This window comes from Marmota monax, unplaced genomic scaffold (assembly GCF_021218885.2).
Source record: "Marmota monax isolate L192 unplaced genomic scaffold, Marmota_monax_Labrador192_F-V1.1 WCK01_AAM20220418_F8-fsc00014, whole genome shotgun sequence".
Classification (NCBI taxonomy): domain Eukaryota; kingdom Metazoa; phylum Chordata; class Mammalia; order Rodentia; family Sciuridae; genus Marmota; species Marmota monax.
Window position 1 is genome coordinate 37,905,792 of NW_026695222.1, and position 13,832 is coordinate 37,919,623.

Here is a 13,832-nt window from a genome sequence, read left to right on the forward strand (position 1 = left end):
TGACCCTGTCTACCAGTGGTCAAGACTCTCGGGCCCCGGCATGTCTCTCTCATGTTGTGGGCAGGCTGGAGCTGGGCCTGTCAGTCGGGTTTCTGAAGCCCAGGGGAGCGCGGCACACCTGCCTGTACTGGGCAATGTTGGCTGACGGGCAAGGGCTGGGGCAGTGGGGCTGGTCCGGGAGGTTAAGGGTGTGCAGGAAGACCACAGAGCCTGAGGCTAAACAGCCTGCAGGCCAGACGGGGCTCACGCACTCTGTAGTCGGGCTCTGTGCTGAGATGGCTTGGCAGAAACCTCGACTTTTCCTACTGGGCAGCCCCTTGGCTGTCCTGGGGTCATCTGGCCTTCCTGGAGTGAGGGGCCATCACAGAGGCAGTTCCCAGGGCCACAAAAGTGGCCTGCCAATGGCGTGGGGCTGCTGGCCAACACAGATGCCCTGGATTGCCCCTCCTTTTTGAGTCTGTTTTCAGATTTGCTGTTAGCACAGGGTACCACCAAATGCCCCACCAAGCAGGTGCTACAGGTGCTGCCTGCACTTTGGGTCTTGCCCTGGAACGTCCCCAGGGTGCTTAGCTGAGCTGTTGGATGCCCGTGCCTGCTGAGCACGTTACCAGCAGATGACATCTGTGGGAAGGGCCATGGGCAAGCACTCAGGCCAACTACCCAGCCAGCTGTTTTTTGGCCATTGTGGAGGCCATAGCTGCTTTAATAGGGAGCCATGGGCCAGGACTGGGCTTGGGGGGAAACTCCTACCCAAGCAGTACCCGCTCCGACAGACCACGGGCCTTAAGCCCTTGCAGAGGCCTCAACTAACTCCAGTAACTGCCTGCTTTATGAGCAGGGCCAGCAACAGGTGGAGGGAGGGCCCAGATCCGCTGAGGGGGCCTGGGGGCCAAGGCCAAGTGAAGACCCCGAGACAAGAACTTTCCGTAGATGTTTATTCTACTTCAAGTAACAAAACCTATGAAGTCCTGTGTTTTAATATACAGTGATATAACACTCTGCAATACAAAATACAATTTACAGAAATGTCTATCAAGTAAACCTAAAGAAACACACTTGATTTTTACATTTGTGTATTTAAATTAGAAAAATTTGCTTTATATGTAAAAAAAACCCCTTCACATCCTATTAGATGTTGGAACTTGACATCTACTTCAATGTAATTTAACCTACTGACACTTGGTTCATAAACGTCTCAGACTGCTAAGTTCTTGATGTTTTCTCAACTTAAAAATTTGTGCTATAAAGTGAAAAATCTGTAGTGATGTACAATGGAATAAAAGACTCCAAAGAACAAATGGAAGTCTCTAATTTTATATCTGCAAAAGTAAGCTTATGAAAATATAAAAAGAATTATCAAAGTGTATCTGTACAGTCGAACAGGCTCCTCCACTGCCCACTGAGCGCTGCCCAGAAGCGCCTGACGAGCAGCACCACACTGCGTTCCGGGGCGGAAACCCTGTCTTGCTTGACGAAGAGCCATTCTTCTGCTCCCTTCATGCAAAGACCCTCCATTCCAGTAACAAACTTCCAAACTGACACCCGACTCATGGCAGCTGGGCCCCAGCGCACGTTCCTGGGATCTTGGGATATGAGAGTGCTGCTCAGAGGCAGAATTCGATACCGCATTCCTGATTGTGCATATCCAAGGGGACCCCCACCCCCTTACGTATACTTAATTGGTTTATTTTTTCTTTCTTTAGGCTGGTAAAACGTAAACATTTTTCATTAAATTGTTATTTAAAATGCAACAATTTCTGCTAGGATAGATGCTGCTTTTAATTACGTTTTTTGAAAAAAAAACTTAAAAGGTGATATATAAAAACTGAGAAAAACTAAGAAACATGTTTGGCTTCTGGGTTTAAACTTGAAACTCAATCCCTTTATGACTAAAGAAAGATGTATTTGCAAGTTCTGGGCTTCTCGACTCCCCAGGGGAGCTGCTAAGACTGTCCTCCACAACCCACCCTCAGCTGCCAGACAGCAGCGGAGGGCCCTGTGCACAGCCTGGGAAAGGGAGACCGACGAGACGCCAGCTAAGGTATGGCTCTAAGGTCCACTGAAATTCCCTTAAAATTTACAAGTCGAGTTATTGGAAAAGATAACTTTATAATCTGAAAAAGCAATATGCTTTTGTAGACACCTTCCCATTTATTTAAGTTAAATGGAAATATTAAGAGTTCTTAGGTTTTTTAAAAAAGCATCAGAATTGTAAAGATGTGAAATCTTGTTAAGAAACCATTATACACAAAATTACAGTAATTTTTGAAGTCCAGAATATTCTATCCTGCATCAAGTTCATAGCTATTTCAAAAACTGTTTGCTCGATACATTTTATAAACTTGGCTTTTAAAAAGGATTTCTGCCAGGCCCACATGTGCCTGTGCTGCGCAGCCTGGGGGCAGGGCCCTAGGCCTGAGCAGAAGTGCCATCTGTGTCGGGGGCCCTGGTGGCCTCGGGCTTTGCGTCCCGGGAGCTCTCTGTGCTCTTGCTGCGATCTTTGCGGTCCCGGCCTCGCTCACGCAGCTCCCGGTCTTTGTCACGGGCCCTGTCTCGGTCGCGGTCCCTGCTCCGGGACCTGTCTCGGTCCCGCCTGCGGTCCCGGTCCCGGTTTCGGCTCCGCTCCCGGCTCCGGTCCCACTCCCTGGCCCGCTCGGCCTCTCTCTCCTTGTCCCTGTTGGTGCCCCTCTCGCGGCTCTTGTCCCACTCCCGGCTGCAGTCTTTCTCCCGGTGTCTCTCCCACTCGCGGCTCCTCTCCCAGTCTCTCTCCCGACTCCAGTTTCTGCCTCGCTCCCGCTCCCGCCTCCGGTCCTCAAAGGCGCGGCCCGGCCGACTCTCTTGCACTTGGGCTTCTGGCTCATCTGGTGTTTTTTCTTTGGGCCCAGATTCAAACCGCTCTCTCTGCCTCGCTTCAAAAGTCTGGTTCCTATACTCATGGCCTTTGCCCTCGCGGAACTCAGACACCCACTGGCCCTCGGCCTCAGGGCCCGGTCCTGATGCTGTACTGGAGGGCACAGCTGTGGTGGGACCTGCCTCGTCCCACCTGTCCTTCCTGAGCTGCGGGGGGTGGCTCGGGAGCTCCAGCAGGGGTCTGGGGGGTGGCTTCATTGCTTGCGGGGACGGGCCTTGGAAGTGAAACCGGGTAGGTGTCTGTTCATTTTTTTCAGTAAAGGGAGCAGAGCCCCTTGGTCCCCCAAATGGCAGAGGTGCTGGTGCCCTCTGATTTGCAAACCTGGGTGGGGAGTGCACCCTCTGCTCTTCAAACTGCTGAGGCTGAATGCCTCTGGGGCCTGGCATGAAACTCGGTGCCTGGCCTCTGGGGCCTTCAAACTGACTGGGGTGGGGGCCCCGGGCAGTTTCAAACTGGCTGGGATGGGGCCCTCTTGGGCCCACAAAGTGGCCAGGGGGTGGTCCCCTCTGACCTCCAAACTGAGCAGGTGGGGGGCCTCCTCGGGGTCCTTTCAGCTGAGTCAGTAGAGGCCGCCTCTGACCTCCAAACTGGAAAGGCGGGGCACCCCTGCCCCCCAAGAACTGGGCCTGCTCGGGTCCTTCACACTGGGCAGGGGCGCCAGCTGTGTCACTGTACGGGGCCTCCTGGAACTCTCTTTTCTCCCCAGGGAGGTCTTTGCGCTCTTCAAATTGTACTGGGGCTCCTCCTCTGGGCCCACCAAGGTAGGAGGGTGAGGGGCCCCTGGTGTCCCCGTAAGGAGGTGGCCCATGCTGCCCTGAGAATAAGGAAGGGATGGGCCCCTTCTGGACTACAAATCTGGTGGGTGGAGGTCCCCTTGGACCATCACTGTTAGGAACTACATTCTCCTCTGAAAATGGAGGGACTGGCCCCCTTGGTCCTGGGAAGCTTGGGCCATGAAGTCCTGACATCCCAAAAGTGCGAGGTGCAGGTTCGCGCTGTCCAGGAAACTGGGGCGGAGGGGCCCCTGCTTTCTGCCCAGGTGGGGGGAATAGGGCACTGGGCTGTGGCTCTCTGCCTGCCTCCGGGTCACCTGCTGGGGTGTCGCTCTTCCCAGCAGGTTGGGCGTTTCTTGGGTCCTCAAAAGGGGAGGAGCCGAGAGGCCCTGAGAAAGGCTCTCTCCCTCCTGAGGGGTTAAAACTCTGCAGCTCCTTCTGTGGAGGGAAGCCAGGCTGAAAGGCTGTGCTCGGGGGTGTGGGCAGCAGCACTCTCCGGGCAGGTCTGGCCACGCTGTCTCCAGCTGCCTGGGGATGGACACTCTCTAGGGCCTGCTGGACAGAGTTTCCAGGGTGCTCACACCTCTGGCCATCCTGCTCAGATAACAGAGCAGTGTTTTTTTCCCCCACCGCCCATGAAGCAGCTGATGGCTCCTTTGCTTCCTGGGTGGGCACAGGCACCTGGCCAGCTGGAGGCGCTTCCCTGGGGGGCAGGGTGCCCGGTGGGACTCGCAGGCCTCCCGCTGGGGCCCTGGGGAGGGCTTCACTCTCACAGTTCTCAGCAGCCAGCCGCCTGGCCTGCCGCGGATCTCGGCTCTGCCTGGCCTCTGAGCTCTGGCTTGCCCCAGAGGCTCCCTGACTCTGGTCTGGGACCTGCTGCTCCTGTGGGAACAGCTCGGCCTTGCCCAGGGAAGACTTGGGAGGTGGCGACATCAGTGCATCTGAAACAGAGAAGTGGGCCATGGAGACCCCGACGGCCGCCCTCTGCTGCCTCAGCGCCTCTTCCTGTTCCTCCAGCTGCCTCTTCTGCTCCTCAATTTGTTTGTTCAGTTCTTCCAACATCCGCTGTTGTTCAACCAAGGAGGGAGCGGGGCCGGCGGTGGAGAACTCCACAGGCCTCTCTGCAGAGCTGCCTCTCACATCCATGCACATTCTGTTGGGAAGGTCGTCAATGGTCACTTTGGCTTCTTCCAAAATTGTTTCATCTTCGGGGTCATAGGCCACCTCTTCCCTCTCTGCTGTGTCAGGAGCTTTTTCCCCGTCATGGTGACCCCCTCGCTCGGCCAGGGGGACGTCAAAGGCTCGCTCTGGGTCGTACTCTTCCTCCGGGTCATAGGGCCTGTCATCTTCTTCCTCCTCCAAGGCCTTATCTTTTGAGAACTGACCATACTGCTGAACAATTGGATCTAACAAAGGAGCTGCTGACACTCCGTCCTCGCCTTTGGCTCTGGGATCCTGCTGGACAGCCTGAGACGGCCCAGCAGACTCTTTCACTGGGGGCTCAAATGATTTCTTCTTTCCAAAGAGAGTCTGCAGGATGTGCTCCAGGGGCGAAGCTGTTTTTGCAGTGGATGAAGTGACAGGGGAGGCTGCCCTGGGAGCTGCCGCCGCCACTGCAGGTGCTGAGGTGCTGCTGGTGGCTCCTGGCTTGAGGGATGACAATATTTTCAACACTGGGGGTTCAGGAAGAGGGGGTGGGGGTGGAGGGGACCCAGGGGGTGTGGTGCTGATAGCCGTGTCTGCAGAGTAGAGCTGGTACTTGGGGGCTTTCTTCTCGGGTTGTGGGGCTGCAGTTACCCTGGGGTGGATGGAAACATCCATTTCTTCTTGCTGAAGTCGGGCTCGCTTCTCATCCATCTTGTCTAGCTCTCCAGCATTTGAAGGACGTTTTATTTTTTGACAGATTACTAACCCAAGGATCATATTTGGACGTGGGGACTCAAGACCTGAAAAACAAAATATTCGTATAAACTTTAGAATCTAAATCCAGCTTTCATCCTTCAATGACAAAGTGTATTAAGGTTTTTTGGGGGGGCATGTTTATTAGCTAGAAGAGCTTCTGTGACAAAATAAAACCAAGATTTTTTGATTATTATGGCAAAATACCAGCAGCTTTAGTCCCTGAACACACCAGTGTGCCTGCCTGGTCCTGACAGCTGCTGTCCTAAAGGGAAGAGCGATTAACTCACTAGTCACAAATTACAGACCCAGAGCCCAACTCCTGAGCACATTCATCCCATTTTCAGAACTCAGCTCCATTTTAAAAAGTCTGATGCTATAGCATCCAGAGGGAGGTGGTGGAAAGGCCCTCTGCAAGCTTCTGCTGGCTGAGCCACAGGGACCCAGAGGTCCCTGGATGAACACCAAAGCTTTGCTGTGCTTTTGCTTGCCCCTGCTGCATGTCAGAATCACCCTTTGTCTTTAGTGTATGAGGTGAACTCAAAGGCTACACATGCTAGCAGTAAATGTCAGGGGACCAATTCAACTCCATTAATAATGACCAGCGAAGCACAAGCTATCAATGAGATCCTTAGTCTCTGGTGTCAGGTTTGCAATTAGTGAGAAAAATGAAGTTACATGAAATGGCTGATTACCTTAGAGTTAGAACAGAACCCAGTGAGCATCAGTGTGTCAAGGAGTACCTGGTGCTCAAGAGAAGCACCCAAGCAGCCAGCTCTGGGCTCCGTGGGGAGAAAACAAGTCCACGGCACAGTGTTTCTAAAAAGAGTTATTTCTTGAAAAGGGGTCATTCCAAAAATTAAGTTGTGGTAACTTAACTTAGATCAGAAATGCTAAGGGCTGGGGCTGTAGCTCAGTGGTAGATGCTTGCTTAGCATGTGTGAGGCACTGGGTTCATTTATCAGCACCATATAAGAATAAATACAATAAAGGTATTGTGTTCATCTACAACTGAAAAAGAAAGAAATGCTGGGCTGAGGTTGTGGTTCAGTGGCAGAGCACTTGCTTAGCACATGCGGGGCCCTGGGTTCGATCCTCAGCACCACATAAAAATAAATAAACAAAACAAAGGTATTTGGCCATCTACAACTGAAAAAAAAAAAAAGCTAATATTCTAGCAAACACCCCTCCCTGACATAAAAAGTCAAGAATAACAAAAAGAGGAACAAAAAGTCCAAGTCATAAGACAGTAACTTATGAGGGAAATAACACACAAAGGGCAAAATGTTGTTTCATAAACATATTTAAAATTAATCTATTTGTATATTTGATTTATCTATCTAATATTACTGAGGTACACGAGAGGTATTCATTGTATTTTTCTTATAATTAAAACCAGTACCAAAGATTCTTATTTTTGTGATTTTACAGACAACCATAAATCATTTCAAGTAGCTGTTTTTGAATACATAATATGCTGTTCTCATGGGAGTTAGCAGCTTTCTAAGTCCCAGGAAGGAGGTCCACCAGCAGGCTGAGCACAAGGGGATGCCTCTCCCTCCTCCCAGGCCGAGAGCCTCCTGCCTCCCTGGCTGGTGTGCAAGAGCTGGGGGCCACAACTGAAACCAGTCCTGGACCTTTCCACCATCCTTTCACCAGAGAAATGGCCCAGTGGGCATCAGAAGAGACAGGCAGAAGGGACAGAAACCGGAAAGTCAGGAAGGACACAATGAACATCACACTCAATTTTCTACAGTCAGCAAATGTGAAGGGCAATCTTCACATTTCCTATGAAAATGAAGTAAAGATACCTTAACTTGAAATAGTACTATTTTCACCATAATTGCCATTAATTTACTGAATATAACATACTGGAATCCATGGTGTTGGGATAGGTTCAACTGTTAAACTGGTTATCACGGCCTTTCTGTATCTTGTTGAGGCCGGGGGTATAGCTCCGGAGTAGTGATTGCCTAGCACATGCAAGATGCTAGGTTCAATCCCCAGCACCCTGGTGTCAGGGGAGGGTTGCCTGCTGAGCACCTGCGGAGCATTTCCCTGGAGCAGCTCTGCAAGGCGGGCTCACTCTGGAACCTGACACCAAGAGCACAGGTGGGAACGGGATCTGCAAGCTGTGAGGGTGAGGGTCCTTTGTGCGGAGAAGTGGAAGAGGTCAGCTCAGTGCTGACCCCTTGTCCTCAACATGGAGGGGCTACGCTACCTCACCGTGGGAAAGTCCAAGTTCTAAAAAAGGGCCTGTAGTACAGATCAAGTCTCAGGTCAATAAAGGGTGTGTGATGGGCACATCACCACTCCGACTAAAGCCTGGAGGGCTCAACAGACTTGCACCAGATTGACCTCTGCTGCCACAGTCCTCCCAGTGAACTGAGTACTATTTGTGCTGGTTGTGCGCAGCAGGCATCTCCAGGTTGCTATTGACCAGCTACCAGTACTCTAAAACACTGTCAACTCCTGACCATCCTATTTGTCCACCATCGAGGCCAATCAAGCTTCACAGAGGTCAGTGTGCACTCAGTTTCCCTCTCATCTCCTCCAGGAATCAATTTAAATCCAAACGGGGCTGTCCCAAGATGCTGACTCCTCTTCTGAAACAGACCACCTCACCACCTGCCTTGTGTCTGGCTGCTGCTACAGACACATGGACATCTGACATTCAGCTAGCCCTGGGAAGCAGCTCCTGCCTGGGTAAGAATGCATGCATTCACTTTGGGCCTGGAAACAGGCTCAGTGATGGAGAAAAGGCACACCCCTAATTTGAATTTAACTGTGCTCTACTGATAAAGTAAAAGGGTCCCAAGTGCCTCCAGCTGTGCCCCATGCACGAGGACCAGCTCTCTTCAGCCTGCCCCACCCTAGTAGCTGCCATGTTAAGGGGTGGGGTGTGTCCAGAGAAGCAGTGGCCACCAAGATGCTTACCCACCCACCTCCCCCAGGAAGGCTATTGTGGGATATGCAATTCATACGGTAGGTAATAACAAGCAGTTAGGTGGTGGGATGCTGATACCAGCTGCAGTTGAAACATGCTGTCTTCCATTTCTACAAAGGTCAAGGGTGCTAATGCACCGGGGCCAACGTTTTCTTTCACAGTGTAGCACATTGAAATCAAGCACTTTGTGTGTCTCCAGTGTATTGTCAAGGTGCAAGGGTCTAGCCTCAGATACAGTGGTATCAGACCTCACCGACAGGAGAGAAAGGCAAACCAAGGACAAGTGTGTGGTTGGAAAGTGTGTGCCAATTAATCTCCTTAGACAAGACCAAAACCAGGACCCGCCTCCAGGTGTGTCAGCAATGGGGACTGTGAGATGATGTGGCTGTGCCTCCACAGGTGCTGGGCAGCAGCACTTCTGTGACTGCCCCCACACTGTCCCTGATGTGTCACAGGTTGGTGCTGTTTTATTATAGAAAACTACTTGAAAGCTGACTCCTGCTAACCCCACAGCTATCAAAATGACAGTCATCCTTAATCTACCTGGCACGCTCAACTATTCATTACTTACAGTGAAAACCCTGTCATGGGTCTGAATCTGCCAAAACACATGTTGGAATAGCAATTGTGTGGAAGTTAATAAACGACAGTTCTCAGACATGGCTTGCATAGAGACCTGGCGGACTTCGGGGAAACACTGCACTCTTCCTGCACACTCAGAACCTCCCCCTCTTTTCCACTCTGAATCCCTAAAGCTGATAGGAAGCCTCTGGGCCATGCGTGTTTCAGGCAAGAGGAGGTGCTGCTGTCCATCTTCTTCCAGGTGCTTGGGTGTGGGCGACGCCCTGGAGCAGCACTAGCCCACATGCCCTCTGCTGCTCAACTAACTGCCTGGTAAGCCCCTGGGAGCTGCCTGCATGGACAAGTAGCAAAGGTGGACCTACATCAGGTGGCCAGGAGCTACCAAACAGTTCCAAGTCAAACAAACAATGACCAGTTTCCATGAAATATTTTTATTGATTTAGAAAGAAAAAGCAGTACATTCCATTCAATACTGCACATGACTTTGATTACAATTTCTGTGCAAAGCCACTGATACAAACACATGAAAACTAAAGAACTGCTTACCTGCCAATGTTTCAAGGCATAGAACTTCCCTGCTAAATGAGACGCAGTAAATTACAAAAAAGATATGGTGGAGTTTGCTGCTCCTCCAATGCTTCCCTGTGGACAGGGAAGGTGGCTCAGGGAGGACTGTACCAGCCTATGGTGGGCTGGGCTACACAGCAGGCACCGCATCAAGACCAAGCCAGGTTCTCTGACCTGGTGGTGGCCCTGGTGAGTACCATGGGGACATCCTGGTTTCAGGCCCAGCACTGCCAGGGCCACACAGATGAGCAAGATGAACTTCCCCTGACTAGTTTTGCTCCTGTTACTGAGACCCAGACCTGCACTGTGACTCCAAGTCCTCCCAAAAAGTCCTGCAGAGCTAATGTCCAAGTGGAGAGGGCGCACAGACGGATTAAGTGTCCTGGGCATTCCAGCTGTTCTTGACACTACAAGACCACCCATATCTTTGTGGAGAGGATCATTAAAATGCACCAGGACAAAAGTGTCCTACAGAAAGCGAGCGGGCTCTGGGCATGCACTGAGCTCCCATGGTCTGTATGTGGTTGAGCCCCATGAGAGCAGCTCCATAGGGGACCAAATGCTGGATGGCGGGCCAGCCAGAGCCTTGGTACCTCTGGGGTCTCAGCTTGCTTTCCAAGTGTGAAAAGCAGAGCTTGTGAGGGACCTCCAGTGATTCTCTGTGGTGTAAACTGGGGCAGAGGGACAAGTGGGTCACTTTCCTGCAATCAACTCACTTCCCCACCCACTTCATGCCATCTGAGCATACTGGGCACAGGACCGACCATCTGCTCACACTACCCCTGCTGCAGAGAGCAGCTCAATGCTGGGGTGCCACAGTCTCCTTCAGGCCTAGGCTTCATATGCTGCACAGACCGTGGAAGGGCGGCAACCATGATACTGAGCAAGGATCTGGGGCAAGGGGGCCTGTGGAGACCCCAGCCTCAACACTTCCTAGGCAAGGGATGGCAGGAAGTGCAGGGACCACTGTTTGCCATATGGCAGATGTTCAGACGGGACTGTGGGTCTGCTGGGGAGACACTGTCACCAGATTCACATGGGGTCTGAACTTTCAAAGGCTTCTGCAGAGACTAGACTTGGTGAGGACAGGGACACTGAGGCCACTGAGGTCCTCCTGCTAGGCCTTCCACACACACTGAACCACAGACCAGGACACACACACACACACACACACACACACACACACACACCTACTTCTAGAAAATGCCAAGCCAAGCCGTCTGCATAGGGCCAGGTCCAACAAGCCCAGCCCAGGCCAAGGTGCTGCTGCCCATGTTCAGACGCCACACACACGCAGACACACACGCGTGCTGACAGTGGGCCAGAGAATGGAGAGCGGATTGTCAAAGCCCGTGGGCTAAAGTCTTCACAAGTTAACAGGCAACACTTCATTGGTTACTTTTCTAAAACTCTCCTTTCTATTTCAACAGAACACAGTTGTTCTTTATTGTGGATGGACATCTGCCTATCTTTTCGAGTGTCCCCTCCAGGCAATGTCATGCAGTGGTGAGTGTGATATCCACTGAGTCACTGAGTGGAGAGGCTGGGTGCTCGGCACCCAGTCACATTCAGTGGAGGACCCCTCCTGCCCCTATGTCGTGGAAGTGCTCTCCTACAGCACTGCACCATGTGAGTGGCTGCTGCAGCTCGCGATGGAGGCGCTGCTTGCTTTTCTGGTGGCCTCCCTTGACCCTTTCACTGTCTGCTATTGGACCCTCCTTTAATTCCTGTGCTTGGTAGGGACTATTGAGAGCCCCATGTATCCCAGCCCACACTAACTCCAGGTGGCTCCACATCCCTGGTAATCAGTCCTCATCTGGCACTGCCAAGCTGGAGATGAGGCAGAGTGCAAATAAAGGTGGAACCTTCATTTTTTAGCAAAGGATCCAACTCACATTTCTCTAATAAAAAAGGCTTGTTGCAGCACAGCTCTGCATCACAGAGAGTCACATGGACTCCAACTCCCACACTTGCAACTGACTGGATGCTCTCCATAGGTGTCTGAGGGTCAGCTTCTGGATCTTCACTCCCAGGAGGACTGGACACCTCTTCCCCCTGGTCACGATGGCACTGGCCAGTGCTCTTCACATGGCTGCCACCAATCACCTTCAGGGCTCTTTCTGCCACCCAGGTCATATTTCTTTACCCAAGTAGGATTTGACAGGACATGCTAAAGCATTCAGCTTTTAAAACATGCTTGGCATTAAAATGACTTCATGTACTCTGCCAGTTAAATTTTACTCTGGAATTACTGATACTAATCAATACCTTTATGGGCATATAATTCCAGAAAGCAGGTCCAGGCTGAGCCCAAGCTGGGACTAGGGGCAGCTCACTGGGAAGAGCCATGCTTGGGCAATGACTCTGGCCCCAGGACCCAGCTACCTCGGGCACATGGGTTGAGTGTGCCACCTGGATTGAGCAGCAGGAGCACTGTTCCAAGGCCTGGATGGCACAAGGAGGCAGGGTCTAGACTGCAGCTGGAAGTGCTCGTGGCATCCAGTGGCTGCCTCTACAACAAAGCACTCAAAGAGCCATTGAGCATGCGACAGGCACATCAGATTTTAGGTAAGACCAGCCTCAGGGGACTTCGTAGTCCAAATGTGGGCACCTGGTGACACTCCCCTTCTTCAAAGGGACTAAGAAGAACTGGACACTACTGGACCAGCCCCCCTTTAGAATAAACCCCATCTTGGAACAAACCTGGAACACTTTCCAGGTTAATTTATAAATAATCCTTTAGATACCACATTTTCTAAGGAAGGAGTAAGCACAAAGCAGTTCACCAAGGATGAAAGGACTTATTAAAATTACAGGAGTATTCACTGGGAGGAATGTTCTTGCACATCAATGCTAACCGCCACACCCCAGGAATCATCCCTTTGGAGAATCCATACTGATTACTCCAGAGGTGAGCAGCAGTGACGAGCCTCCCGGGGGGGGGGGGGGGGGGGGAGGGCACAGGAGCGCTGCCTTTAACTCCCCCAAGGCTGGCCCTTGGTGTCACTGACCCGAGACTCCGAGACTCCAACAGGCAGTTGGAAGTGGTGGGTTTCTCCCTCTTCTTGAACCTCTGAGACAATGTCTACACTAATGGGGTCCTTCCAGGGCCATGTCTATGTCACAGAGGATGGGCTCCCAGGCCAGACAATGCTTTGTTTGCTCCTCTAACTCCTGCTCCTGGGAAGACCCAGTGTGGGGGAAGTGGCAGGTCCACCATGTCACAACTCTGTGGGACTGTGTGTTGGGGGAAAGGGTGTGTGGGGACTGGACATGCCTAATGACCTCCCAGAAGGCAGTGCTTACCTGGTCCCTCAAAAGGCAAGAGTTTGGGTGGCACTGGGTCCTTAGCACTCAGTGGGATCAAGTAGAGGTCCTTGACATGCCTGTTGTTATTTGCTACAACACCAAAGCGGCCACGGCTGCTAAAATAGGAGTAGAGAGAAATGTAGGCAACCTCTTCCTCCTCTGTTGCAGGGTGAAAGCGGATCAGACAAAGCTCCTGCAAAGCAAATAGCACAGGGCAAAACAGTCACTTGTGGCTGCCCTCAAACAAGCATGCCCTTTATATCTGAAGTCTGAGCCTAAGTCTCACAGATTCCAAAACAGAGGGTTAGGAATTCTTTTTTTCACAGTCCTGTGGTCCACATAAAGAAAATAAAGGTTCGAGTTTTAGCCTACTGGACTGAACTCTTCAGCACAAAATCCTTTAAACCACTGCACTCGGCCTTGACCTCTCAGTGAACCACTCTGGGTGCAGGTCAGTTCAGCCGTGTCCTACACAGCAGGCTTGCCCACGGATGACAGAGGTCATGCTGAACAGGGTGTAGGAGTTGCGAGAGTTGCCTAGTCATCTCCCCCTAGGAGGGTTGCCTGGATCAGAGGGTTTAGCCTTTCTGTGAGTCTGATGACATACAGACCCCCCCCCCCCCGCCACCCCAGGAAGCTGCACAGAGGACAAGAAATTGCAGATAAGTCTCAGGGGCTCTCAGGAAATTGAAGCCGACTCGAGTTTAGGCTAAGTGTATGGAACAGGCCAGGCCACCTCCAGTTCCCGCCTGTTCTTCTCCTTCAGCCATGAAAACACGAGAAAACAGAATTCACACATTTCTTACTAAAATCTAAGTGCACGTACAACGAATCAGAAACCCCT

At 51.7% G+C, this 13,832-nt stretch overlaps 1 protein-coding gene across 10 annotated transcripts in view; it reads right to left on the bottom strand.

Annotated features, from left to right (window-relative positions):
- Positions 1–921: 921 nt before the first annotated feature.
- Dido1 (death inducer-obliterator 1) overlaps positions 922–13,832 on the bottom strand; it is a 51,126-nt gene continuing 38,215 nt past the window's right edge. For all 10 annotated transcript variants that reach the window (XM_046433397.2, XM_046433401.2, XM_058575596.1 and 7 more), the window contains 2 exons: positions 12,986–13,181; positions 922–5,630 (listed from right to left, as the gene is read on the bottom strand). In XM_046433397.2, coding sequence (XP_046289353.1) covers positions 2,410–5,630; positions 12,986–13,181 — 3,417 coding nt within the window. In that variant the 3' untranslated portion in view covers positions 922–2,409. The remainder of the gene's footprint in view (positions 5,631–12,985; positions 13,182–13,832) is intronic.